Here is a 27,422-nt window from a genome sequence, read left to right as displayed (position 1 = left end):
CCAACATTCACTCTTCTTTTCTGAAAACCCATACAAATCTTCACCTTAGCCTCCACAAGATAATGATCAGACATCCCTCCAGTTGCCCCTCTCAGCACATTAACATCCAAAAGTCTCTTTCGCGCGCCTGTCTAATTAATTAACACGTAATCCAATAACGCTCTCTGACCATCTCTCCTACTTACATACGTATACTTATGTATATCTCGCTTTTTAAACCAGGTATTCCCAATCATCAGTCCTTTTAAAGCACATAAATCTACAAGCTCTTCACCATTTCCATTTACAACACTGAACACTCCATGTAAACCAATTATTCCCTCAACTGCCACATTACTCACCTTTCCATTCAAATCGCCCATCACTATAACCCGGTCTCGTGCATCAAAACCACTAACACACTCATTCAGCTGCTCCCAAAACACTTGCCTCTCATGATCTTTCTTCTCATGCCCAGGTGCATATGCCCCAATAATCACTCATCTCTCTCCATCAACTTTCAGTTTTACCCATATTAATCGAAAATTTACTTTCTTACATTCTACCACATACTCCCACAACTCCTGTTTCAGGAGTACTGCTACTCCTTCCCTTGCTCTTGTCCTCTCACTAACCCCTGACTTTACTCCCAAGACATTCCCAAACCACTCTTCCCCTTTACCCTTGAGCTTCGTTTCACTCAGAGCCAAAAGATCCAGGTTCCTTTCCTCAAACATACTACCTATCTCTCCTTTTTTCACATCTTGGTTACATCCACACACATTTAGACACCCCAGTCTGAGCCTTCGAGGAGGATGAGCACTCCCCGCGTGACTCCTTCTTCTGTTTCCCATTTTAGAAAGTTAAGAAATACAAGGAGGGGAGGATTTCTGGCCCCCCGCTCCCGTCCCCTCTAGTCGCCTTCTACGACAAGCGAGGAATGCGTGGGAAGTATTCTTTCACCCCTATCCCCAGGGATAATATATATATACATACATATATATATACATACACATACATAAGCACATATACACACACAGACACACACATTTTTTTTTTTTTTGCTTTGTCGCTGTCTCCCGCGTTTGCGAGGTAGCGCAAGGAAACAGACGAAAGAAATGGCCCAACCCCCCACCCCCATACACATGTATATACATACGTCCACACACGCAAATATACATACCTACACAGCTTTCCATGGTTTACCCCAGACGCTTCACATGCCCTCATTCAATCCACTGACAGCACGTCAACCCCAGTATACCATATCGATCCAATTCACTCTATTTCTTGCCCTCCTTTCACCCTCCTGCATGTTTAGGCCCTGATCACACAAAATCTTTTTCACTCCATCTTTCCACCTCCAATTTGGTCTCCCACTTCTCCTCGTTCCCTCCACCTCCGACACATATATCCTCTTGGTCAATCTTTCCTCACTCATTCTCTCCATGTGCCCAAACCATTTCAAAACACCCTATTCTGCTCTCTCAACCATGCTCTTTTTATTTCCACACATCTCTCTTACCCTTACATTACTTACTCGATCAAACCACCTCACACCACACATTGACCTCAAACATCTCATTTCCAGCACATCCATCCTCCTGTGCACAACTCTATCCATAGCCCACGCCTCGCAACCATACAACATTGTTGGAACCACTATTCCTTCAAACATACCCATTTTTGCTTTCCAAGGTAATGTTCTCGACTTCCACACATTCTTCAAGGCTCCCAGGATTTTCGCCCCCTCCCCCACCCTATGATCCACTTCCGCTTCCATGGTTCCATCCGCTGCCAGATCCACTCCCAGATATCCAAAACACTTTACTTCCTCCAGTTTTTCTCCATTCAGACTTACCTCCCAATTGACTTGACCCTCAACCCTACTGTACCTAATAACCTTGCTCTTATTCACATTTACTCTTAACTTTCTTCTTTCACACACTTTACCAAACTCAGTCACCAGCTTCTGCAGTTTCTCACATGAATCAGCCACCAGCGCTGTATCATCAGCGAACAACAACTGACTCACTTCCCAAGCTCTCTCATCCACAACAGACTTCATACTTGCCCCTCTTTCCAAAACTCTTGCATTCACCTCCCTAACAACCCCATCCATAAACAAATTCAAACAACCATGGAACCATCACACACCCCTGCCGCAAACCTACATTCACTGAGAACCAATCACTTTCCTCTCTTCCTACACATACACATGCCTTACATCCTCGATAAAAACTTTTCACTGCTTCTAACAACTTGCCTCCCACACCATATATTCTTAATACCTTCCACAGAGCATCTCTATCAACTCTATCATATGCCTTCTTGATACAGTGGTTAAATTGATGAGAACTACTATTGACGTTTGTGTAAATACATTATACATTTCCCTTTTCCATAGCCAGAGGTTGAACCATTATGTGACATTCATTTTCTCATTTCATTTCAAGCTAGAAGTTTCAGTTTTCTAAATTATTTCTTACTTTTTTCATATGTATATATATGTATATGTGTGTGTGTGTATATGCGCGTGTGTATGTGTATGTATATATATATGTATATATATATATATATATATTATCCCTGGGGATAGGGGTGAAAGAATACTTCCCACGCATTCCTCGCGTGTCGTAGAAGGCGACTAGAGGGGACGGGAGCGGGGGGCCAGAAATCCTCCCCTCCTTGTATTTCTTAACTTTCTAAAATGGGAAACAGAAGAAGGAGTCACGCGGGGAGTGCTCATCCTCCTCGAAGGCTCAGACTGGGGTGTCTAAATGTGAGTGGATGTAACCAAGATGTGAAAAAAGGAGAGATAGGTAGTATGTTTGAGGAAAGGAACCTGGATCTTTTGGCTCTGAGTGAAACGAAGCTCAAGGGTAAAGGGGAAGAGTGGTTTGGGAATGTCTTGGGAGTAAAGTCAGGGGTTAGTGAGAGGACAAGAGCAAGGGAAGGAGTAGCAGTACTCCTGAAACAGGAGTTGTGGGAGTATGTGATAGAATGTAAGAAAGTAAATTCTCGATTAATATGGGTAAAACTGAAAGTTGATGGAGAGAAATGGGTGATTATTGGTGCATATGCACCTGGGCATGAGAAGAAAGACCATGAGAGGCAAGTGTTTTAGGAGCAGCTGAATGAGTGTGTTAGTGGTTTTGATGCACGAGACCGGGTTATAGTGATGGGTGATTTGAATGCAAAGGTGAGTAATGTGGCAGTTGAGGGAATAATTGGTATACATGGGTGTTCAGTGTTGTAAATGGAAATGGTGAAGAGCTTGTAGATTTATGTGCTGAAAAAGGACTGGTGATTGGGAATACCTGGTTTAAAAAGCGAGATATACAAAAGTATACGTATGTAAGTAGGAGAGATGGCCAGAGAGCGTTGTTGGATTACGTGTTAATTGACAGGCGCGCGAAAGAGAGACTTTTGGATGTTAATGTGCTGAGAGGTGCAACTGGAGGGATGTCTGATCATTATCTTGTGGAGGCTAAGGTGAAGATTTGTATGGGTTTTCAGAAAAGAAGAGTGAATGTTGGGGTGAAGAGGGTGGTGAGAGTAAGTGAGCTTGGGAAGGAGACTTGTGTGAGGAAGTACCAGGAGAGACTGAGTACAGAATGGAAAAAGGTGAGAACAATGGAAGTAAGGGGAGTGGGGGAGGAATGGGATGTATTTAGGGAATCAGTGATGGATTGAGCAAAAGATGCTTGTGGCATGAGAAGAGTGGGAGGTGGGTTGATTAGAAAGGGTAGTGAGTGGTGGGATGAAGAAGTAAGATTATTAGTGAAAGAGAAGAGAGAGGCATTTGGACGATTTTTGCAGGGAAAAAATGCAACTGAGTGGGAGATGTATAAAAGAAAGAGACAGGAGGTCAAGAGAAAGGTGCAAGAGGTGAAAAAGAGGGCAAATGAGAGTTGGGGTGAGAGAGTATCATTAAATTTTAGGGAGAATAAAAAGATGTTCTGGAAGGAGGTAAATAAAGTGCGTAAGACAAGGAAGGAAATGGGAACTTCTGTGAAGGGCGCAAATGGGGAGGTGATAACAAGTAGTGGTGATGTGAGAAGGAGATGGAGTGAGTATTTTGAAGGTTTGTTGAATGTGTTTGATGATAGAGTGGCAGATATAGGGTGTTTTGGTTGAGGTGGTGTACAAAGTGAGAGGGTTAGGGAAAATGATTTGGTAAACAGAGAAGAGGTATTAAATGCTTTGCGGAAGATGAAAGCCGGCAAGGCAGCAGGTTTGGATGGTATTGCAGTGGAATTTATTAAAAAAGGGGGTGACTGTATTATTGACTGGTTGGTAAGGTTATTTAATGTATGTATGACTCATGGTGAGGTCCCTGAGGATTGGCAGAATGCGTGCATAGTGCCATTGTACAAAGGCAAAGGGGATAAGAGTGAGTGCTCAAATTACAGAGGTATAAGTTTGTTGAGTATTCCTGGTAAATTATATGGGAGGGTATTGATTGAGAGGGTGAAGGCATGTACAGAGCATCTGATTGGGGAAGAGCAGTGTGGTTTTAGTAGTGGAAGAGGATGTGTGGATCAGGTGTTTGCTTTGAAGAATGTATGTGAGAAATACTTAGAAAAGCAAATGGATTTGTATGTAGCATTTATGGATCTGGAGAAGGCATATGATAGAGTTGATAGAGATGCTCTGTGGAAGGTATTAAGAATATATGGTGTGAGAGGCAAGTTGTTAGAAGCAGTGAAAAGTTTTTATCGAGGATGTAAGGCATGTGTACGTGTAGGAAGAGAGGAAAGTGATTGGTTCTCAGTGAATGTAGGTTTGCGGCAGGGATGTGTGATGCCTCCATGGTTGTTTAATTTGTTTATGGATGGGGTTGTTAGGGAGGTGAATGCAAGAGTTTTGGGAAGAGGGGCAAGTATGATGTCTGTTGGGGATGAGAGAGCTTGGGAAGTGAGTCAGTTGTTGTTCGCTGATGATACAGCGCTGGTGGCTTATTCATGTGAGAAACTGCAGAAGCTGGTGATTGAGTTTGGTAAAGTGTGCGAAAGAAGAAAGTTAAGAGTAAATGTGAATAAGAGCAAGGTAATTAGGTACAGTAGGGTTGAGGGTCAAGTCAATTGGGAGGTAAGTTTAAATGGAGAAAACTGGAGGAAGTAAAGTGTTTTAGATATCTGGGAGTGGATCTGGCAGCGGATGGAACCAAGGAAGTGGAAGTGGATCATAGGGTAGGGGAGGGGCGAAAATCCTGGGAGCCCTGAAGAATGTGTGGAAGTCAAGAACATTATCTCGGAAAGCAAAAATGGGTATGTTTCAAGGAATAGTGGTTCCAACAATGTTGTATGGTTGCGAGGCATGGGCTATGGATAGAGTTGTGCGCAGGAGGATGGATGTGCTGGAAATGAGATGTTTGAGGACAATGTGTGGTGTGAGGTGGTTTGATCGAGTAAGTAACGTAAGGGTAAGAGAGATGTGTGGAAATAAAAAGAGCATGGTTGAGAGAGCAGAAGAGGGTGTTTTGAAATGGTTTGGGCACATGGAGAGAATGAGTGAGGAAAGATTGACCAAGAGAATATATGTGTCGGAGGTGGAGGGAAAGAGGAGAAGTGGGAGACCAAATTGGAGGTGGAAAGATGGAGTGAAAAAGATTTTGTGTGATCGGGGCCTGAACATGCAGGAGGGTGAAAGGAGGGCAAGGAATAGAGTGAATTGGATCGATGTGGTATACCGGGGTTGACGTGCTATCAGTGGATTGAATCAGGGCATGTGAAGCGTCTGGGGTAAACCATGGAAAGCTGTGTAGGTATGTATATTTGCGTGTGTGGAAGTATGTATATACATGTGTATGGGGGTGGGTTGGGCCATTTCTTTCGTCTGTTTCCTTGCGTTACCTCACAGGCGCGGGAGGCCAGAAAAAAAAAAAAAAAGAGAGCTTGGGAAGTGAGTCAGTTGTTGTTCGCTGATGATACAGCGCTGGTGGCTGATTCATGTGAGAAACTGCAGAAGCTGGAGACTGAGTTTGGTTAAGTGTGTGAAAGAAGAAAGTTAAGAGTAAATGTGAGTAAGAGCAAGGTTATTAGGTACAGTAGGGTTGAGGGTCAAGTCAATTGGGAGGTGAGTTTGAATGGAGAAAAACTGGAGGAAGTGAAGTGTTTTAGATATCTGGAAGTGGATCTGGCAGCGAATGGAACCATGGAAGCGGAAGTGGATCATAGGGTGGGGGAGGGGGCGAAAATTCTCGGGGCCTTGAAGAATGTGTGGAAGTCGAGAACATTATCTCGGAAAGCAAAAATGGGTATGTTTGAAGGAATAGTGGTTCCAACAATGTTGTATGGTTGCGAGGCGTGGGCTATGGATAGAGTTGTGCGCACGAGGATGGATGTGCTGGAAATGAGATGTTTGAGGACAATGTGTGGTGTGAGGTGGTTTGATCGAGTAAGTAACGTAAGGGTAAGAGAGATGTGTGGAAATAAAAAGAGCGTGGTTGAGAGAGCAGAAGAGGGTGTTTTGAAATGGTTTGGGCACATGGAGAGAATGAGTGAGGAAAGATTGACCAAGAGGATATATGTGTCGGAGGTGGAGGGAACGAGGAGAAGAGGGAGACCAAATTGGAGGTGGAAAGATGGAGTGAAAAAGATTTTGTGTGATCGGGGCCTGAACATGCAGGAGGGTGAAAGGAGGGCAAGGAATAGAGTGAACTGGAGCGATGTGGTATACCGGGGTTGACGTGCTGTCAGTGGATTGAATCAAGGCATGTGAAGCGTCTGGGGTAAACCATGGAAAGCTGTGTAGGTATGTATATTTTGCGTGTGTGGACGTATGTATATACATGTGTATGGGGGTGGGTTGGGCCATTTCTTTCGTCTGTTTCCTTGCGCTACCTCGCAAATGCGGGAGACAGCAAAAAAAAAAAAAAAAAAAAAAAAAAAAAAAAAAACATGTTCATACTTGTTCATAGTACTTGCCATTTCCCGCATTAGCGAGGTAGCATTAAGAAGGGAGGACTGAGCCTTTGAGGGAATATCCTCACTTGGCCCCCTTCTCTGTTCCTTCTTTTGGAAAATTAAAAAAGAGAGGGGAGGGTTTCCAGCCCCCCGCTCCCTTCCCTTTTAGTCGCCTTCTACGACACACATGGAATACGTGGGAAGTATTCTTTCTCCCCTATCCCCAGGGATAGTATTTATTTACATAAATACTAAAATCTAGATCACTTTCCACCTTATTTTTCTTTTCAAATATGTCCAAATCACCTTAACTATCCAGGTTTTAGTTTGGATTATTTACTTTATACTCTCCATCTAATGTCTATTCATTCCAGCTATTCCAAGCTCCACATCTGCATGCACTCTACTACCTGCCCTTTATACATACTATTGATTAACCCTTATATATACACTGGGTGCACTATCCATTTAGGAAAACCCCACTAATGCAGCATTCTAAGCTTCTATATTCCTTTAGACTTCTTAATACTCCATCTAAAAGGGATATCATAAACTGAATCATTCTTTATCACTCCTACCAATTTCTATGTGTTGTAAAGATTTCCATAGATTAGGTCACAATCTAACAGCTTCATCACAAACTTTCTATTCAGAAAGTATATCTCCTTTGTTCTATTGCAAAGCTAATGAGGCCTGAGCCTGATGTATCTGTACTTTTCCACATACATGTCATTTTTATATCAATTTTTTCAACTACAATCAATTTGAAGGGTAGATGACTTGAATCACTGTGTTTGATTTTTGGTATAGCTGTCCTCCAAAGTAATAATATCAAACATTTTTCTTCTTTCTTTATATGATGCAGATGAATGAGCTATAGTTGAATATAAAATTTGCATAGTATTCAAGATAATCAAGGTTAAAGTGCATATATGAGATCTAACTTCTTCCTGAAAAAGAGGAACATATCAACCTTCCACAAAAATGCTGTACTATAACCATATCCTTATATGGCATAGACACCAAGAATAGCAGAATAGATATCTCTACCTTTTGCTGCAGCAAGACACATTACATCTGTTTATATTTGGGTAAGATATAAATATATCTATATATATATATATACCCTAGCCTGAGCCAGGTACCCATTTCATTAAATATACCCCTAAGGGTACATGAACAGCTGGGTTGACTGTGGATCGACTGCTGCAACCAGGATTCGAATCTATGTGCTCGACCCTGGGCAGCCCACGAATGAGTCACAGTCAAGAACACTAACTGGTATGAGAGAGGTAGTAAGAAAGGAGCAAGCTATAATGGAAATTGAGATACATACTAAAGTAGAGGCAAAATACTGCAGATTACAACAATATCTAAAATGCTTACTAAAAGAAAACTAAGAGAATGATCGAGCAAGTAAATGAAGTGTAAACTAACAGTAACTCAAACACAGATTGAAAAGAATAAGCACAGGTGTAGATACAGATGTGTAAGACCAGTAGTGGTGCACGCTAAACAGTAGTCTACCTACACATCATCTTCATTGCCTGTTCCAAGTCTGCCACCCTCACCACGGCCCCAGGTGAAGACCACACTATCAGCAGACACCACCACTACATGCTGACTCCCACAACTGATACTGCCCACATCAACTGCCAGCAGCCGCTCTGGAGGACACAGGGAAGAAATATAATTTATTCTACCCTTGTGCCTTGTGTAAAATTACTACTTCAAGTTAATGCAACCATACAGACATGCATGACCATATACTCATACACAAAAAATACATATCACATACAGTGTCTGTGTGTGTGTCTCCTCACCCAACCTACACATTATCTTCATCTTACCTATAAGCTTAGGCTTGGTAGAGCTATTCCAATTGCCATGTCCAAGGCAGCCAGAAGTCCCATCACCACAGGTCATGACAATACCATTATCAGAGGCAAATATGGAGAAGCCATCGCCAGCACACACGCGGGTGATGGCCTTTCCCTTTAGGGCTTCTACCACTGTTGGCCGCCCTCGCCATGCCTCTAGCCCCTCATGACCCAACTGACCCTTCTTGCCCTCACCCCAAGTATAAACAAGGCACTCTGTCCAAAATAAAACATATTGTAATGACACTGCAAAGACTAGTTGACAGTATGCAAGATGAAAATGCACAGCATTGGCAATGCAGGAACTATCTAACAAGGTCAAGGTTAGATTGTAATGTAATAGTATTAAAGAGACAATCTAGCATTCCATGAATGGTAAAAGATGCTCCACCTATATGGTTCTGTCATATGGTACATGCAAGAGTAAAATATACTATAATGACATTGCAATGGTCCTATGGCACTTGTAGTGGTCAGAATGCGTTAAAATGGTACTATGAGTGTTATATGTCACTAATAGGAGTAAAATGCTGTTGTCTGGATATCATATAGCATATACAGAACTTTCAGGGGTCAAAAGATGCTAAACTGATACTGTATGGGTTTGTATAAGCCAAATACTGTATAGGCACTGCAGGAGTCAAATGGAATTCAAGAATGTCAAAAGATGCTATACTGGTACAGTACAGATCATAGGATACTTTTAGGGTTAAAAGATATCATAATGGCATCCTCAGGGGTGAAAAGACACCACAGAGGCATTATATGACATACAAAAAACTTGCAAAGGTCAGTAGATCATAAATTAGCACTGTATGGGACATGTCGCATCTGTAGGGGGTCAAAAGATGCTAGACTAGCACTGCAGATGTCACACTGCACTTGCAAGATCCTGTGAGGAAGGAGAGACAACATGGACTGTGGGGTTTAGACTCCTTGAGACTCTACCTCATTAACAGAGAAACAAGTTGGTAGCAATGCACTGACTGGTCTTGGTGGTGAGCAGATCTACTTTGGAAGCCTTCCCAAAGGAAAGATTCCAATTGAGGGAATCTATTCCTATACAAAAGGTTTAGATAAAAAAAAAAAGCTTTGAACACTGCAAGGGAAAGTCTCCTCTATCAGCTTCAAGTGGGGGAAAGATCAACACGAGCATAATTCTCCATCAGACAATGAACTGCCACATTGATGTTCATTATCAAAAATACTTCACAGCCCTCAATAACATTCCAGAAATTAAAAAGCCAAAGCACTATAAGTTTACTTTGTTGGTATACTAAGATGCTTGCTCTTTCACTCAAAGGCTTGTCTTTGTAACTTTAGATTTTCCTGTGGTGAGTACTATATGCTAGCCCTGCCTTTTAGCAAAATGGTAGGAGCAACAGTTAGAAATAGTAAGTAGGAACACTTACATAGGCACTTTAGGGAGAAAGATAAGGTAGAAGTAGGTGGTAGAAACACTGGACTGGAGCATTAGGTAGAAGGCAGTGGGAACATTACACAGGAGCCTCTACAAACACTGCGAGAGTTGCCTCTGTCAGTGGCATGTTACAGGTGAGGCACTAAAGGTTAAGAAGTGGAACTGGAGTTCACTTGTTATGGAGACTCTATTGCTGTGGCCATCCCCTTGAGGAAGTTCCAGAGGGGAACATACATCAGAGATACAGATAGACAGATCAGACTTATTTGGAACTGTAGTTCACCTTCCTCTAAAGAGCTTCCAATCCAAAGCTTTACCTCAAATGGATGTAAGACAGGGCAGTATGAGACTAGAAGTGCACCTGAGAGTTGGTCCATTTAAATATAAAATTCTGATGTTACGATGCTCTCCTATCATCCAGCCTCTCTTCAAATCTAGAAGATCACTCATTAGAAAATATCAGATGGAAAAGTGTTTTACATAAAGGAGATGATTACAAGAGATCTATTGCTCTCCTCTAAGAAAAGATAAAACTGCTCAAGTCGGTAGTCTCTCTTAGAAAGCAGAAAGAGAACCAAGGTCTGTCTATGGGGTACTAAAACCTGTTTTAGAGCACGTCCATCAACCAAAATAATCATCCTGGTATGCAGTACATTTGACACAGTATATGCCAAAAGCTTTGAAATTCATGAAAAATCCATCCTAGGTTTTAGTTTTTCTTACAAAACTTTGTCCATACATGACTGCTCTGTAATATCATATATATCATAATCTAATTCTTACACCAACATTGCCATTAGGGCATTTGTTGAGATGTGTACTTCAAGTAGCACAGTAATATTTATTTTTATTTATCTATTTTGCTTTGTCGCTGTCTCCCGCGTTAGCAAGGTAGCGCAAGGAAACAGACGAAAGAATGGCCCAACCCGCCCACATACACATGTATATACTTACATGTCCACACACGCACAATATACATACCTATACATCTCAATGTACACATATATATACACACACAGACATATACATATTTTTTTTTTTTTTTTTTTTTATACTTTGTCGCTGTCTCCCGCGTTTGCGAGGTAGCGCAAGGAAACAGACGAAAGAAATGGCCCAACCCTCCCCATACACATGTACATACACACGTCCACACACGCAAATATACATACCTACACAGCTTTCCATGGTTTACCCCGGACGCTTCACATGCCTTGATTCAATCCACTGACAGCACGTCAACCCCTGTATACCACATCGCTCCAATTCATTCTATTCCTTGCCCTCCTTTCACCCTCCTGCATGTTCAGGCCCCGATCACACAAAATCCTTTTCACTCCATCTTTCCACCTCCAATTTGGTCTCCCTCTTCTCCTCGTTCCCTCCACCTCCGACACATATATCCTCTTGGTCAATCTTTCCTCACTCATTCTCTCCATGTGCCCAAACCATTTCAAAACACCCTCTTCTGCTCTCTCAACCACGCTCTTTTTATTTCCACACATCTCTCTTACCCTTACGTTACTTACTCGATCAAACCACCTAACACCACACATTGTCTTCAAACATCTCATTTCCAGCACATCCATCCTCCTGCGCACAACTCTATCCATAGCCCACGCCTCGCAACCATACAACATTGTTGGAACTACTATTCCTTCAAACATACCCATTTTTGCTTTCCGGGATAATGTTCTCGACTTCCACACATTTTTCAAGGCTCCCAAAATTTTCGCCCCCTCCCCCACCCTATGATCCACTTCCGCTTCCATGGTTCCATCCGCTGACAGATCCACTCCCAGATATCTAAAACACTTCACTTCCTCCAGTTTTTCTCCATTCAAACTCACCTCCCAATTGACTTGACCCTCAACCCTACTGTACCTAATAACCTTGCTCTTATTCACATTTACTCTTAACTTTCTTCTTCCACACACTTTACCAAACTCCGTCACCAGCTTCTGCAGTTTCTCACATGAATCCGCGAACAACAACTGACTCACTTCCCAAGCTCTCTCATCCCCAACAGACTTCATACTTGCCCCTCTTTCCAAGACTCTTGCATTTACCTCCCTAACAACCCCATCCATAAACAAATTAAACAACCATGGAGACATCACACACCCCTGCCGCAAACCTACATTCACTGAGAACCAATCACTTTCCTCTCTTCCTACACGTACACATGCCTTACATCCTCGATAAAAACTTTTCACTGCTTCTAACAACTTTCCTCCCACACCATATATTCTTAATACCTTCCACAGAGCATCTCTATCAACTCTATCATATGCCTTCTCCAGATCCATAAATACATATACATATATACACATGCCCTGGTTCAATCCATTGACAGCACGTCGACCCCGGTATACCACATCATTCCAATTCACTCTATTCCTTGCACGCCTTTCACCCTCCTGCATGTTCAGGCCCTGATCACACAAAATCTTTTTCACTCCATCTTTCCACCTCCAATTTGGTGTCTCCCACTTCTCCTCGTTCCCTCCACCTCTGACACATATATCCTCTTGGTCAATCTTTCCTCACTCATTCTCTCCATGTGACCAAACCCTTTCAAAACACCCTCTTCTGCTCTCTCAACCACACTCTTTTTATTTCCACACATCTCTCTCACCCTTACATTACTTACTCGATCAAACCACCTCACACCACATATTGTCCTCAAACATCTCATTTCCAGCACATCCACCCTCCTCCGCACAACTCTATCCATAGCCCACGCCTCGCAACCATACAACATTGTTGGAACCACTATTCCTTCAAACATACCCATTTTGCTTTCCGAGATAATGTTCTCGACTTCCAAACATTCTTCAAGGCTCCCAGAATTTTCGCCCCCTCCCCCACCCTATGATTCACTTCCGCTTCCATGGTTCCATCCGCTGCCAGATCCACTCCCAGATATCTAAAACACTTCACTTCCTCCATCTATTCTCCATTCAAACTTACCTCCCAATTGACTTGACCCTCAACCCTACTGTACCTAATAACCTTGCTCTTATTCACATTTACTCCTAACTTTCTTCTTTCACACACTTTACCAAACTCAGTCACCAGCTTCTGCAATTTCTTACATGAATCAGCCACCAGCGCTGTATCATCAGCAAACAACAACTGACTCACTTCCCAAGCTCTCTCATCCACAACAGACTGCATACTTGCCCCTCTTTCCAAAACTCTTGCATTCACCTCTCTAACAACCCCATCCATAAACAAATTAAACAACCATGGAGACATCACACACCCCTGCCACAAACCTACATTCACTGAGAACCAATCACTTTCCTTTCTTCCTACACGTACACATGCCTTACATCCTCGATAACAACTTGCCTTCCGCACCATATATTCTTAATACCTTCCACAGAGCATCTCTATCAACTCTATCATATGCCTTCTCCAGATCCATAAATGCTACATACAAATCCATTTGTTTTTCTAAGTATTTCTCGCATACATTCTTCAAAGCAAACACCTGATTCACACATCCTCTACCACTTCTGAAACCACACTGCTCTTCCCCAATCTGATGCTCTGTACATGCCTTCACCCTCTCAATCAATACCCTCCCATATAATTTACAAGGAATACTCAACAAACTTATACCTCTGTAATTTGAGCACTCACTCTTATCCCCTTTGCCTTTGTACAATGGCACTATGCAAGCATTCCGCCAATCCTCAGGCATCTCACCATGAATCATACATACGTTAAATAACCTTACCAACCAGTCAACAATACAGTCACCCCCTTTTTTAATAAATTCCACTGCAATGCCATCCAAACCTGCTGCTTTGCCGGCTTTCATCTTCCGTAAAGCTTTTACTACCTCTTCTCTCTTTACCAAATTATTTTCCCTAACCCTCTCACTTTGCACACCACCTCGACCAAGACACCCCACATCTGCCACTCTATCATCAAACACATTCAACAAACCTTCAAAATACTCACTCCATCTCCTTCTCACATCACCACTACTTGTTATCACCTACCCATTAGCCCCCTTCACTGAAGTTCCCATTTGCTCCCTTGTCTTACACACTTTATTTACCTCCTTCCAAAACATCTTTTTTATTCTCCCTGAAATTTAATGATACTCTCTCACCCCAACTCTCATTCGCCCTCTTTTTCACCTCTTGCACCTTTCTCTTGACCTCCTGCCTCTTTCTTTTATACCTCTCCCACTCATCTGCATTTTCCCCTGCAAAAATCATTCAAATGCCTCTCTCTTCTCTTTCACTAATAATCTTACTTCTTCATTCCACCACTCACGACCTTTTCTAATCAACCCCCCTCCCACGCTTCTCATGCCACAAGCATCTTTTGCGCAAGCACAGTAATATTTGTAATAATTATCAATATGAGATGCAGTTTCTAGCTTTACATTTTGTTTTCTACATGTATCTGTTCATAAATGATTGCTCTGTAACATCAAATACATCAAACAGTAAATTTCATCCCAACATCACCATAAAACAAGTTTGTTTAGATACACGTAAGTGTTCAGTTATATATTTATTTTCCTTTGTTGATGTCTCCCGTGTTAGAGAGGTAGCGCAAGGAAACAGACGAAAGAAATGGCCCAACCCACCCACATACACATGTATATACATACACGTCCACACACGCAAATATTCATACCTATACATCTCAAGTATACATAAATATATATACACACTCAGACATATACATATATACACATGTACATAATTCATACTGTCTGCCTTTATTCATTCCCATCGCCACCTCGCCACACATGAAATGAAAAAACCCTCCCCCCTCATATGTGTGAGGTAGCGCTAGGAAAAGACAACAAAGGCCACAATCGTTCACACTCAGTCTCTAGCTGTCATGTAATAATGCACCGAAAGCACAGCTCCCTTTCCACATCCAGGCCTCACAGAACTTTCCATGGTTTACCCCAGACCCTTTACATGCCCTGGTTCAATCCACTGACAGCATGTCGACCCCGGTATAACACATCATTCCAATTCACTCTATTCCTTGCACGCCTTTCACCTACTGCATGTTCAGGCCCCGATCATTCAAAATCTTTTTCACTCCATCTTTCCACCTCCTATTTAGTCTCCCACTTCTCCTCGTTCCCTCCTGTTAATGTGCTGAGAGGTGCAACTGGAGGGATGTCTGATCATTATCTTGTGGGGGCAAAGGTGAAGATTTTTAGAGGTTTTCAGAAAAGAAGGGAGAATAATGGGGTGAAGAAAGTGGTTAAAATAAGTGAGCTTGGGAAGGAGACTTGTGTGAGGAAGTACCAGGAAAGACTGAGTGCAGAATGGAAAAAGGTGAGAGCAAAGGATATAAGGGAAGTGGGGGAGGAATGGGATGTATTTAGGGAAGCAGTGATGGCTTGCACAAAAGATGCTTGTAGCATGAGAAGCGTGGGAGAGGGCAGATTAGAAAGGGTAGTGAGTGGTGGGACAAAGAAGTAAGATTATTAGTGAAAGAGTAGAGAGAGACATTTGGACAATTTTTGCAGGGAAATAGTGCAAATGACTGGGAGATGTAAGAAAGAAAGAGGCAGGAGGTCAAGGAAAAGGTGCAAGAGGTGAAAAAGGGGGAAAATGAGAGTTGGGGTGAGAGAGTATCATTAAATTTTAGGGAGAATAAAAAGATGTTTTGGAAGGAGGTAAATAAAGTGTGTAAGACAAGGGAACAAATGGGAACATCAGTGAAGGGGCTAATGGAGAGGTAATAACAAGTAGTGGTGATGTGATAAGGAGATGGAGTGAGTATTTTGAGAGTTTGCTGAATCTGTTAGATGACAGAGTGGCAGATATAAGGTGTTTTGGTCGAGCTGTTGTGCAAAGTGAGAGGGTCAGGGAGAATGATTTGGTAAACAGAGAAGAGGTAGTAAAAGCTTTGCGGAAGATGAAAGCTGGCAAAGTGGCAGGTTTGGATGGTATTGCAATGGAATTTATTAAAAAAGGGGGTGACTGTGTTGTTGACTGGTTGGTAAGGGTATTTAATTATGTATGACTCACGGTGAGGTGCCTAAGCATTGGCGGAATGCATGCATAGTGCCTTTGTACAAAGGCAAAGGGGGTAAAGGTGAGTGCTCATATCAAAGAGGTATAGGTTTGCTGAGTATCCCTGGGAAATTATATGGGAGGGTATTGATAGAGGGGGTGAAAGCATGTACAGAGCATCAGATTGGGGAAGAGCAGTGTGGTTTCAAAAGTGGTAAAGGATGTGTGGATCAGGTGTTTGCATTAAAGAATGTACGAGAGAAATACTTTGGAAAACAAATGCATTTGTATGTTGCATTTGTGGATCTGGAGAAGGCATATGATAGAGTTGACAGAGATGCCCTGTGGAAGGTATTGAGAGTATATGGTGTGGGAGGCAAGTTGTTAGAAGCAGTGAAAAGTTTTTATCAATGATGTAAGGCATGTGTATATAAGAAGGAAGAGAGGCAAGTGACTGGTTTTCAGTGAATGTCGGTTTGCAGCAGGGGTGCGTGATGTTTCCATGGTGGTTCAATTTGTTTATGGATGGGGTTGTTAGGGAGGTGAATGCAAGACATTTGGAAAGAGGGGCAAGTATGCAGTCTGTTGTGGATGAGAGGGCTTGGGAAGTGAGTCGGTTGTTGTTCACTGATGATACAGCACTGGTGGCTGATTCGGGTGAGAAACTGCAGAAGCTGGTGACTGAGTTTGGTAAAGTGTGTGAAAGAAGAAAGCTGAGAGTAAATGTGAATAAGAGCAAGGTTATTAGGTACAGTAGGGTTGAGGGAAAAGTCAATTGGGAGGTCAGTTTGAATGGAGAAAAATTGGAGGAAGTGAAGTGCTTTAGATATCTGGGAGTGGATTTGGCAGCGGATGGAGCCATGGAAGTGGAAGTGAATCATACGGTGGGGGAGGGGGCGAAAGTTCAGGGAGTGTTGAAAAATGTGTGGAAGGCGAGAACATTATCTCAGAAAGCAAAAATGGGTATGTCTGAAGGAATAGTGGTTCCAACAATGTTATATGGTTGCAAGGCATGGGCTATAGATAGAGTTGTGCAGAGGAGGGCGGATGTGTTGGAAATGAGATGTTTGAGGACAATATGTGGTGTGAGGTGGTTTGATTAAGTAATGAAAGGGTAAGAGAGATGTGTGTAATAAAAAGAGTGTGGTGGAGAGAGCAGAAGTGTTTTGAAATGGTTTGGTCACATGGAGAGAATGAGTGAGGAAAGATTGACCAAGAGGATATATGTGTCGAAGGTGGAGGGAGCAAGGAGAAGTGGGAGACCAAATTGGAGGTGGAAAGATGGAGTGAAAAAGATTTTGAGTGATGGGGGCCTGAGCATGGAGAGTGAAAGGCATGCAAGGAACAGAGTAAATTGGAACAATGTGGTATAATGGGGTTGATGTGCTGTCAGTAGATTGAACCAGGGCATGTGAAGCATCTGGGGTAAACCATGGAAAGTTCTGTGGGGCCTGGATGTGGAAAGGGAGCTGTGGTTTCGGTGCATTATTACATGACAGCTAGAGACTGAGTGTGAACGAATGTGGCTTTTGTTGTCTTTTCCTAGTGCTACCTTGCACACATAAGGGGGGAGGGGGTTGTTATTTCATGTGTGGTGGGGTGGCAATGGGAATGAATAAAGGCAGACAGTATGAATTATGTTTTTTTTTTTTTTTTTTTTATACTTTGTCGCTGTCTCCCGCGTATTGCGAGGTAGCGCAAGGAAACAGACGAAAGAAATGGCCCAACCCCCCCCATACACATGTACATACACACGTCCACACACACAAATATACATACCTACACAGCTTTCCATGGTTTACCCCGGACGCTTCACATGCCCTGATTCAATCCACTGACAGCACGTCAACCCCTGTATACCACATCGCTCCAATTCACTCTATTCCTTGCCCTCCTTTCACCCTCCTGCATGTTCAGGCCCCGATCACACAAAATCTTTTTCACTCCATCTTTCCACCTCCAATTTGGTCTCCCTCTTCTCCTCGTTCCCTCCACCTCCGACACATATATCCTCTTGGTCAATCTTTCCTCACTCATTCTCTCCATGTGCCCAAACCATTTTAAAACACTCTCTTCTGCTCTCTCAACCACGCTCTTTTTATTTCCACACATCTCTCTTACCCTTACGTTACTTACTCGATCAAACCACCTCACACCACACATTGTCCTCAAACATCTCATTTCCAGCACATCCATCCTCCTGCGCACAACTCTATCCATAGCCCACGCCTCGCAACCATACAACATTGTTGGAACTACTATTCCTTCAAACATACCCATTTTTGCTTTCCGGGATAATGTTCTCGACTTCCACACATTTTTCAAGGCTCCCAAAATTTTCGCCCCCTCCCCCACCCTATGATCCACTTCCGCTTCCATGGTTCCATCCGCTGACAGATCCACTCCCAGATATCTAAAACACTTCACTTCCTCCAGTTTTTCACCATTCAAACTCACCTCCCAATTGACTTGACCCTCAGCCCTACTGTACCTAATAACCTTGCTCTTATTCACATTTACTCTTAACTTTCTTCTTCCACACACTTTACCAAACTCCGTCACCAGCTTCTGCAGTTTCTCACATGAATCCGCCACCAGCGCTGTATCATCAGCGAACAACAACTGACTCACTTCCCAAGCTCTCTCATCCCCAACAGACTTCATACTTGCCCCTCTTTCCAAGACTCTTGCATTTACCTCCCTAACAACCCCATCCATAAACAAATTAAACAACCATGGAGACATCACACACCCCTGCCGCAAACCTACATTCACTGAGAACCAATCACTTTCCTCTCTTCCTACACGTACACATGCCTTACATCCTCGATAAAAACTTTTCACTGCTTCTAACAACTTGCCTCCCACACCATATATTCTTAATACCTTCCACAGAGCATCTCTATCAACTCTATCGTATGCCTTCTCCAGATCCATAAATGCTACATACAAATCCATTTGCTTTTCTAAGTATTTCTCACATACATTCTTCAAAGCAAACACCTGATCCACACATCCTCTACCACTTCTGAAACCACACTGCTCTTCCCCAATCTGATGCTCTGTACATGCCTTCACCCTCTCAATCAATACCCTCCCATATAATTTACCAGGAATACTCAACAAACTTATACCTCTGTAATTTGAGCACTCACTCTTATCCCCTTTGCCTTTGTACAATGGCACTATGCACGCATTCCGCCAATCCTCAGGCACCTCACCATGAGTCATACATACATTAAATAACCTTACCAACCAGTCAACAATACAGTCACCCCCTTTTTTAATAAATTCCACTGCAATACCATCCAAACCTGCTGCCTTGCCGGCTTTCATCTTCCGCAAAGCTTTTACTACCTCTTCTCTGTTTACCAAATCATTTTCCCTAACCCTCTCACTTTGCACACCACCTCGACCCAAACACCCTATATCTGCCACTCTGTCATCAGACACATTCAACAAACCTTCAAAATACTCATTCCATCTCCTTCTCACATCACCACTACTTGTTATCACCTCCCCATTTACGCCCTTCACTGAAGTTCCCATTTGCTCCCTTGTCTTACGTACCCTATTTACCTCCTTCCAGAACATCTTTTTATTCTCCCTAAAATTTAATGATACTCTCTCACCCCAACTCTCATTTGCCCTTTTTTTCACCTCTTGCACCTTTCTCTTGACCTCCTGTCTCTTTCTTTTATACTTCTCCCACTCAATTGCATTTTTTCCCTGCAAAAATCGTCCAAATGCCTCTCTCTTCTCTTTCACTAATACTCTTACTTCTTCATCCCACCACTCACTACCCTTTCTAAACAGCCCACCTCCCACTCTTCTCATGCCACAAGCATCTTTTGCGCAATCCATCACTGATTCCCTAAATACATCCCATTCCTCCCCCACTCCCCTTACTTCCATTGTTCTCACCTTTTTCCATTCTGTACACAGTCTCTCCTGATACTTCTTCACACAGGTCTCCTTCCCAAGCTCACTTACTCTCACCACCTTCTTCACCCCAACATTAACTCTTCTTTTCTGAAAACCCATACTGTTCAGTGTTGTAAATGGAAATGGTGAAGAGCTTGTAGATTTATGTGCTGAAAAAGGACTGATGATTGGGAATACCTGGTTTAAAAAGCGAGATATACATAAGTATACTTATGTAAGTAGGAGAGATGGCCAGAGAGCATTATTGGATTACGTGTTAATTGACAGGCGTGCGAAAGAGAGACTTTTGGATGTCAATGTGCTGAGAGGTGCAACTGGAGGGATGTCTGATCATTATCTTGTGGAGGCTAAGGTGAAGATGAATTATGTACATGTGTATATATGTATATGTCTGTGTGTGTATAAGTATGTATACATTGAGATGTATAGGTATGTATATTTGTGTGTGTGGACATGTATGTATATACATGTGTATGTGGGTGGGTTGGCCCATTCTTTCGTCTGTTTCCTTGCGCTACCTCACTAACACAGGAGACAGCAACAAAGCAAAATTAATAAAATAAAATATAACATCAAACAGTAAATCTTTTACTGATAATGCCATTCCAAAGTGAGTTTGTTTATTGCCACAAATAAAATCTATTACTTGTTTAAGGTGAGGGAAGAGAGTGCACCTCCTGTGCATATGCACTTCATCATAAACAATCATCAACAGCTGATTGGTGGCTGTATGTGCCTTGTTGACCCAATGGTGCTAGGAAAAGACAGCTCTGAGAAGAAAGTCTCACAAAAGGAGTAAATCTCAGGAGACTCCTCAAGTAAACTGTAGAACAAGGTTCAAGACTGGAGATAATTCAACCAACAATCTGCTTACGCAACACTGAAATGTTTTGCCAGTGTGTTAACAGTGCACTAGCTAGGAACAAAAAGCTTTATAATTATCTGTTTTCATATCTCATGCTTATGACACTGATATGAGAAGATTTCAAAGAAGCTTGAAAAGCATCCAAGAGGTACAGATGCTCTGAAAAAAGTCCATAAAAAAAAATTCAGCCTCAAGGCTGGATGAGAAGGAACTCAGAAAAGGAATTCGCCAATATTCGCTCATTGGTGGTGTGTCAAAGGGTAGAGAATACCTGCATATTCCCATTGACAAGATGAAGGTTAGAGGATTTAACCACCTGTAATCCTTGCAATGTCTTACTGATCACAGGATGTTTCAGTCAGAGAGAGACCTACCTAAAAATATGAAAACTCCTTTACTATAATCTTGCAAACTTTATTCACTTTTTATCAGCAAAATTCCATTTTGCTGAAATGAATATCCATCAAGTTTTTCTTAATTAATCACAATTTCAAAAAACAAACAAGTACATAGATCTAGTAAATAGAAGAACATTTGCTATCATTCACTATCATGGAAGCACTACAAAGGAGGAGGTGATGGAGTATTCTTTCTCCAGAGATGGTTCTTTTTTTTGGCCAAATTCTGAAAACTTAATAACATGCACTAATGCAGCAAGAGGTTTTTTAAGTCTTTAAAAAGACATTAAACATGAGGCATCTTTACAAACATATAAAAGGAAAAAAATCATAAAAACATTGAAAATACTAATAAATGCCTAACTCTCATAATGTCTACTTACAGGGAGACAGTTGTGCTTCAGAATCAAAAACATCAAAACTACAAAATGTGTACAACTAGCCAATACTGCTCCAATAAATGGCGATAGTAAAGCATGAGTTGCTGGTGTGTATGACCTGAAAATCTAAGAATTCTTTCACAAATCTATCTATATCATAAGAGCTGCTATGTAGGGACGATCATCTTTAAAAAATGTAGTGAAGTTTAGTTTCCTATGGGCTATATGCAATCTATATGTTACATACACAATTCCTCCTCAAGTTTACAGAAGTCTAAACTTCATTGCAAACACTTCATATCAAAGCCAGGTCAAGAAAAAAAACTGCATTCTAAATCCTTAATATCTGGAGCAATTTTTAAGTATAATTACATGAATCATGTAATTTCTCTTAAAGAGTATCAGCAAACCAGATATCTGAAAAAAAAAATGGAATTCTAAAGGTTTGACAGCTGGAGAAGTATCCAAATTAAGGTACCTGAGGTGAGTAAGACAATGTGTGTGTTGGAAACAGCCATTTCTTTGACACGTGTTCTGGGCGGGAGGAAAACAGGGTTGAGGCTGATGGAGGAATCATACACTTTCATGTGGTATACCACAGACCTTGGTGGCCGAGATGACCTGCCCACAAAAGGAAAAGTTATCAATTAAGAATAATCTACAATTTTACCAGTAAATGCAATAAGTGATGATAAACAATGACAGTCAATTCTGAAACCTTAAACTGGAGGCATTACCTACCTACAAGTACATAGATTTTGCCTGAGGCAGACCAGCAAGTAATGTTCAACAAGCTACTATTTAATGTCACCGAACAAGTGCTATAATTATCAATTTTTGAGTGAAACAGTATTTTCTATAGCTAGTCCAATTTCCATTTGAAGGTTCTGGTGTTCACTCCAAGTATAATTCTCCTTTCAATCAGAAGACTTTTAAAGAGTCTCTTTATATTTCATGCAAAAGCACCTGTGTAATTGATTAAGATGCATTTTTTTCACTAAATCTTCAGGTATAATCACTGTTTCTTCCTGTCTGTGAAGCCTCTAATCCTACTGCTCTATGTTTCACTATCTATTACTAAATAGATTATCATATATCTTTCTTTTCTTTTATACCTGTCCAATAGCAGTTCATTTCATCTTTCTTAGCAATTAGGTGTTCTTTCCCCTTAATTCCATTTTGTAAAGTGTTTTTTTAACCATCTCTAGTTTATTCACTTCAGCTTGTTTTGATGGTAACCATATAACACAGCAGTATTCCATAATGCTTCTTATGTATAAAATGAACATTTTCATCATCTGATTTTAACTCCTATAATGAAAGTTCTCACAGTTACCCCAATCATTCAATCACTACTTGAATTTAAGATCCTCATTTGTGATGACCCCGAGAACTTTAACATTTGCTATGTTTCACTGCTTCTTATCCTTCATATCCACTGTTGGGATTCATCATTATATCACTAAGTTCCATACCTTATTTCTTGAAATCTATCTTCATTCAATTTCTGTAGGTTCTCTTCTGCCCTATTACAGACTATCTTCGAGTCCTTTTACAGATTCTCTAAGACTTCCTCTGACATTATCATTCTAATTTTGTCCACTTATAAATCATATCCAAAACTTTTTGTATTTTCCTCTCATCTTCTGATCCTATCATTTTACTTACTCTGAGGTCCTCTACAAAGCATCTGGCTATAATTTACATTACTTCACTGTCTATGTCTGATATCATTATAATTAATAGCAATTAGGCTAGTGCTGTTCCCTGTGGTATACTCAATATAACATTTTCTTCATCAGAAATAGTTCTATTTGTAGTTAATAAGATTTCCTGTAAGTATGAAATTCCATATCCCTATTTTACATTCTATTTCTATGCAATTTTTTTAGTAGAATACCCTAGTTTGCTTAACCAAAGGAAAGAGGTCCCACTACATCTTAAAAACTCTGCACACTCAAACAGTACCTGGTAGCTTCAGTCTGTCTAGCAGCTTCTATGGATCGCTTCAGTTCCTCATCAATCTCCTCTACTCCCAGCCCATCATATGTAAACTGGGCCAGCAGCTCTGGCAGTCGCTCTGACACCACCTTCAGTAAACACAGGCTTAACGTTAACATTTCTCTTTCAATGCCAATAATCTGACAACACAGTATACATTCTACTCTTCAACAGAATAATCATTGCAATTATTTCTTACAGTGGAAAGTACAAAACATGCGAATTACAGTATACCTGAAAATAAATGAAAAAAATTTTAGAACAAAGATCCTAATATCTCTTACTGCCAAGTATCTTTTTTTTTTTTTTAAGGAAGAGAGAGAGAGAGAGAGAGAGAGAGAGAGAGAGAGAGAGAGAGAGAGAGAGAGAGAGAGAGAGAGAGAGAGAGAGAGAGAGAGAGAGAGAACTTATCTTGTAATTAAACACTTAAACAGTATGGGGAGAAAGTTTTACACTAAGGCCCCATTTGAGCCTCTTGTATAGTTTGCATTCAAAGTTTCATAATTTTTCTTATTTTGTTCATCCAGAACTCTTAAACTACGGAAGTACTTTTTTTTTACATATTTTCTAACAAATAAGTAATCATATACATGCATGTCATATACAACTGTATCTACGTGTGATGAATATTTGTTTATCATGTGGAGAATCTGTCATACTTGTGTTGCTCCTCTTAACCTTGTGTATATATTATCTTAGTTAACTGGTTAATCATCTCAGGTCATCTTTTCATAATAGAAGTCCTACCAACCCAGTCTGCCTTGTGGTGGATGGCATGCAGTTTCAACAGACAAAAAAATACAATTGCAAATCCTCATCTTAGAAATTTGGTCTTAACTCCTGAAAGGGACACTTAAATATCTTTGTGGTTGTGAAAAAAGGGGACAAGGGGTGTTTTTCAAGCAGAGGGAAAAATAATCTCTCTGATGAAGTGAAAGATATCATCTAAGAATAAATAAATGACAAAGGAGTAAGTGATGTAGGCTTCTACCTACCTATTCAGAAATGAACTTTTGGTGATAGAATATTCACTGATATAGTGCTGACCTTGCACATCCTTGGTTTAACATTTCTTCTACAGGCAGCAATGCCATCATCTTGTTTTTATGCCATCATCTTGTTTTTATCATTTTGAGGCACTTTTTTAGCATAACTAAACGTTATCATTTTCTCAGTACAAAGTGTACTTATTTTCCAATATATACAGTACTGACAATGATTTTAGGTTCATTCATAATCCAGGAAACTATTACTTTTCTGAATCATGGGTGAATTAATAAAAATGAAAAATGGTACTTTTTGAAAATATATACCTTTTTGCACATAGAAATAAATGAGGCTAATCAGCTGACATCATGGGGTCATGTTACCTTATGGCAAGACTTTGGTGAGTTGCATCAACTCAATAACTATCCATGCAACTGATATCATAAAGCAGCAAAATATAGCAGCTGGAATAAGTTGCAACACTAACGTCTTCACCTTAAAAGCCACACAGAATAGCTGGAAAAAGTTCAGAGGAATGACACCAGACTTAAGTAGAATGAGTCAAGAAGAGAGGAGGATATATCTCAATCTGCCTATACTGAGAGTATACTGAGAGAAAGAAGAATAACTGAGGATGAGAACACTGCATATAAATTTCTAAGAGGCCATAACGACACTTACAATGAACAGGCCTTTAGTGTCAGATGAATGTCAAAAACAAGAGGGCATAACTGGAAGAGTATGGGATATGGGGAAGTATTTCTTCAGTAACAGAGTTGTGGACACATGGTACAAACTAGGCCAAGAGGAATTAAGTGCAATTACCATTGGAATATTAGAAAACTGTGATATAAATACATGGATTGAGGTTGGAGTCACATAGGTCCAAAGCTCCCTCCTTACATGAATGATTAGGTGTATGATTACAATCACTTGAGATTGTGTACACAAAGTCATGACTTTGTTTGGCCAAACAGTTGATCTTGGGTGGTTTACAGTGTCATACCTCAGCAGCAGTTGGTCTGTATTCTGGGTCCCGCTGCAGTAGGTCTCTTACCAGCTGCTTGAATCCAGGTGAGTAGTTACCCTTGATGGGTGCAAACTGACCCTGGAGACAATACTTTGGGTCAATTCAGCTGTAATATAACAAACCATCAAGGCTCTCGTGATAACCTGAAAATGTCTATAAAGATAACAAGGTCTTTTTAGTAATGTCATAATTATGACACTTTAATATGATCTGTAGGTTCTTTAAAATAAAAATAATACTTTCACAGTACACTGCCAGTCTCTGTATTACTATAATAAAAATGAGGCCTTCATGATAACCTCTAAGTCTCATTGAAAAAGAAGAAAAAAGATCTTTATAATATCCTGTCTCTATAAAAACAATAGTATTTAACATTATCAGTGCTATAACATGCATTACTATTATCATTAACATTTTCATCTGCAATATTAGGACCAGTATTAAGAAACTAAAAGCAACAAACCAACAATGTATATCTAAAAGTAAAAGTGAATAAATGGTGATGAATGAGCAGAAATTAACCACACAATACCAAATTACTTTCAGAAACTAAATAAACTGTATTTGATAAATCAGGGATAACATCATCCAAGAAATATCAAGGTGATCATCAAATTATATCTCAAACAGAAAATGTCTTAAAAACACCTAAGCCCTAAGCATAATGTTATGCAACTCCCTAATGAACATCATAGTGTGATCTTAACCCTTTGTAAAACACTTTTCATAGTGGCAACGACAAAACATGTCGCAATCATTGCCATAACAGGTCAATGGGAAACATGGTAAGAAAAAGAAGACAGTTCAGGTCCACTGCCCTCCCATGAACCTTCGCTTCTATGTGTCTGGCTGGCTGGTAAGAGTCTTCAGTACATTCTAATGCACTATCAACAAACAATGTCACTCTCTCTTCCCTCGAACCCTCTCCATTTGACCAATTATCATCATTAAGCTCCCACATTTCATCTTCATTAATTTGCATCAACAATTCCACACTCTGGGTGTCTTGCAGTGCTACAGGAACACTACATTGTTGTACTCTATACTCTGACATCTCAACAAACAACAGTAAGCAAAGATCCTAAACACATAGAACTACTGCATGGCAACAGTGGGTGGGGAGTAATTAACCCTTTCACTGTGGTAGACCTCATATCTACTGTGCACTTTACGTGTATCATTCTCAATTATTTTAAAAGTTTTGGAAGTAATTAACTTTCATTGTGGTAGACCTTATATCTACAGTGCAATTTATGTGTGGTATTCTCAATTACTCTAAAAGTTTATCAACTAGAACATAATCTTCTGAGTAAAATGATACTCAACCCTCTAAAACATTGTTTAAGTCTGCTCTGCAACCTTTATCTCAAGCTGCTCCACTGCCAGGTGTATGAGGTACCCAAGATATACTTTCAGGCATATGTAGTAAGATGCATGGTATTTCTAGGAGACTCAAATATCATTTCTAACGATTTTCATCTCTAATTGAGTTATCATCAAATAGTATGTGGGTGCATGTTATATACAAGTGTATTTGACATTTCCACACAGAATGATCAATGCATGGAAAAAATTCTAGGCACAGTGCCTATTAATTATGCATGGGCTGGGATGCCAC

General features: G+C 40.8%; 1 protein-coding gene across 1 annotated transcript in view; it reads right to left on the bottom strand.

The window, feature by feature from the left end:
* Positions 1-27,422, bottom strand: part of LOC139751339 (serine/threonine-protein kinase Nek8-like) — a 180,171-nt gene that overhangs the window by 130,983 nt on the left and 21,766 nt on the right. Inside the window, 5 exon segments of the mRNA XM_071666693.1 lie at positions 8,422-8,557; positions 8,741-8,986; positions 22,265-22,407; positions 23,755-23,876; positions 25,781-25,882. Of these exon segments, the coding sequence (XP_071522794.1) occupies positions 8,422-8,557; positions 8,741-8,986; positions 22,265-22,407; positions 23,755-23,876; positions 25,781-25,882 (749 nt within the window).

Source organism: Panulirus ornatus, chromosome 11 (assembly GCF_036320965.1).
Source record: "Panulirus ornatus isolate Po-2019 chromosome 11, ASM3632096v1, whole genome shotgun sequence".
NCBI lineage: Eukaryota > Metazoa > Arthropoda > Malacostraca > Decapoda > Palinuridae > Panulirus > Panulirus ornatus.
Note: the sequence above shows the minus strand (reverse complement) of the source record. Positions and strands in the feature narration are given on the sequence as shown.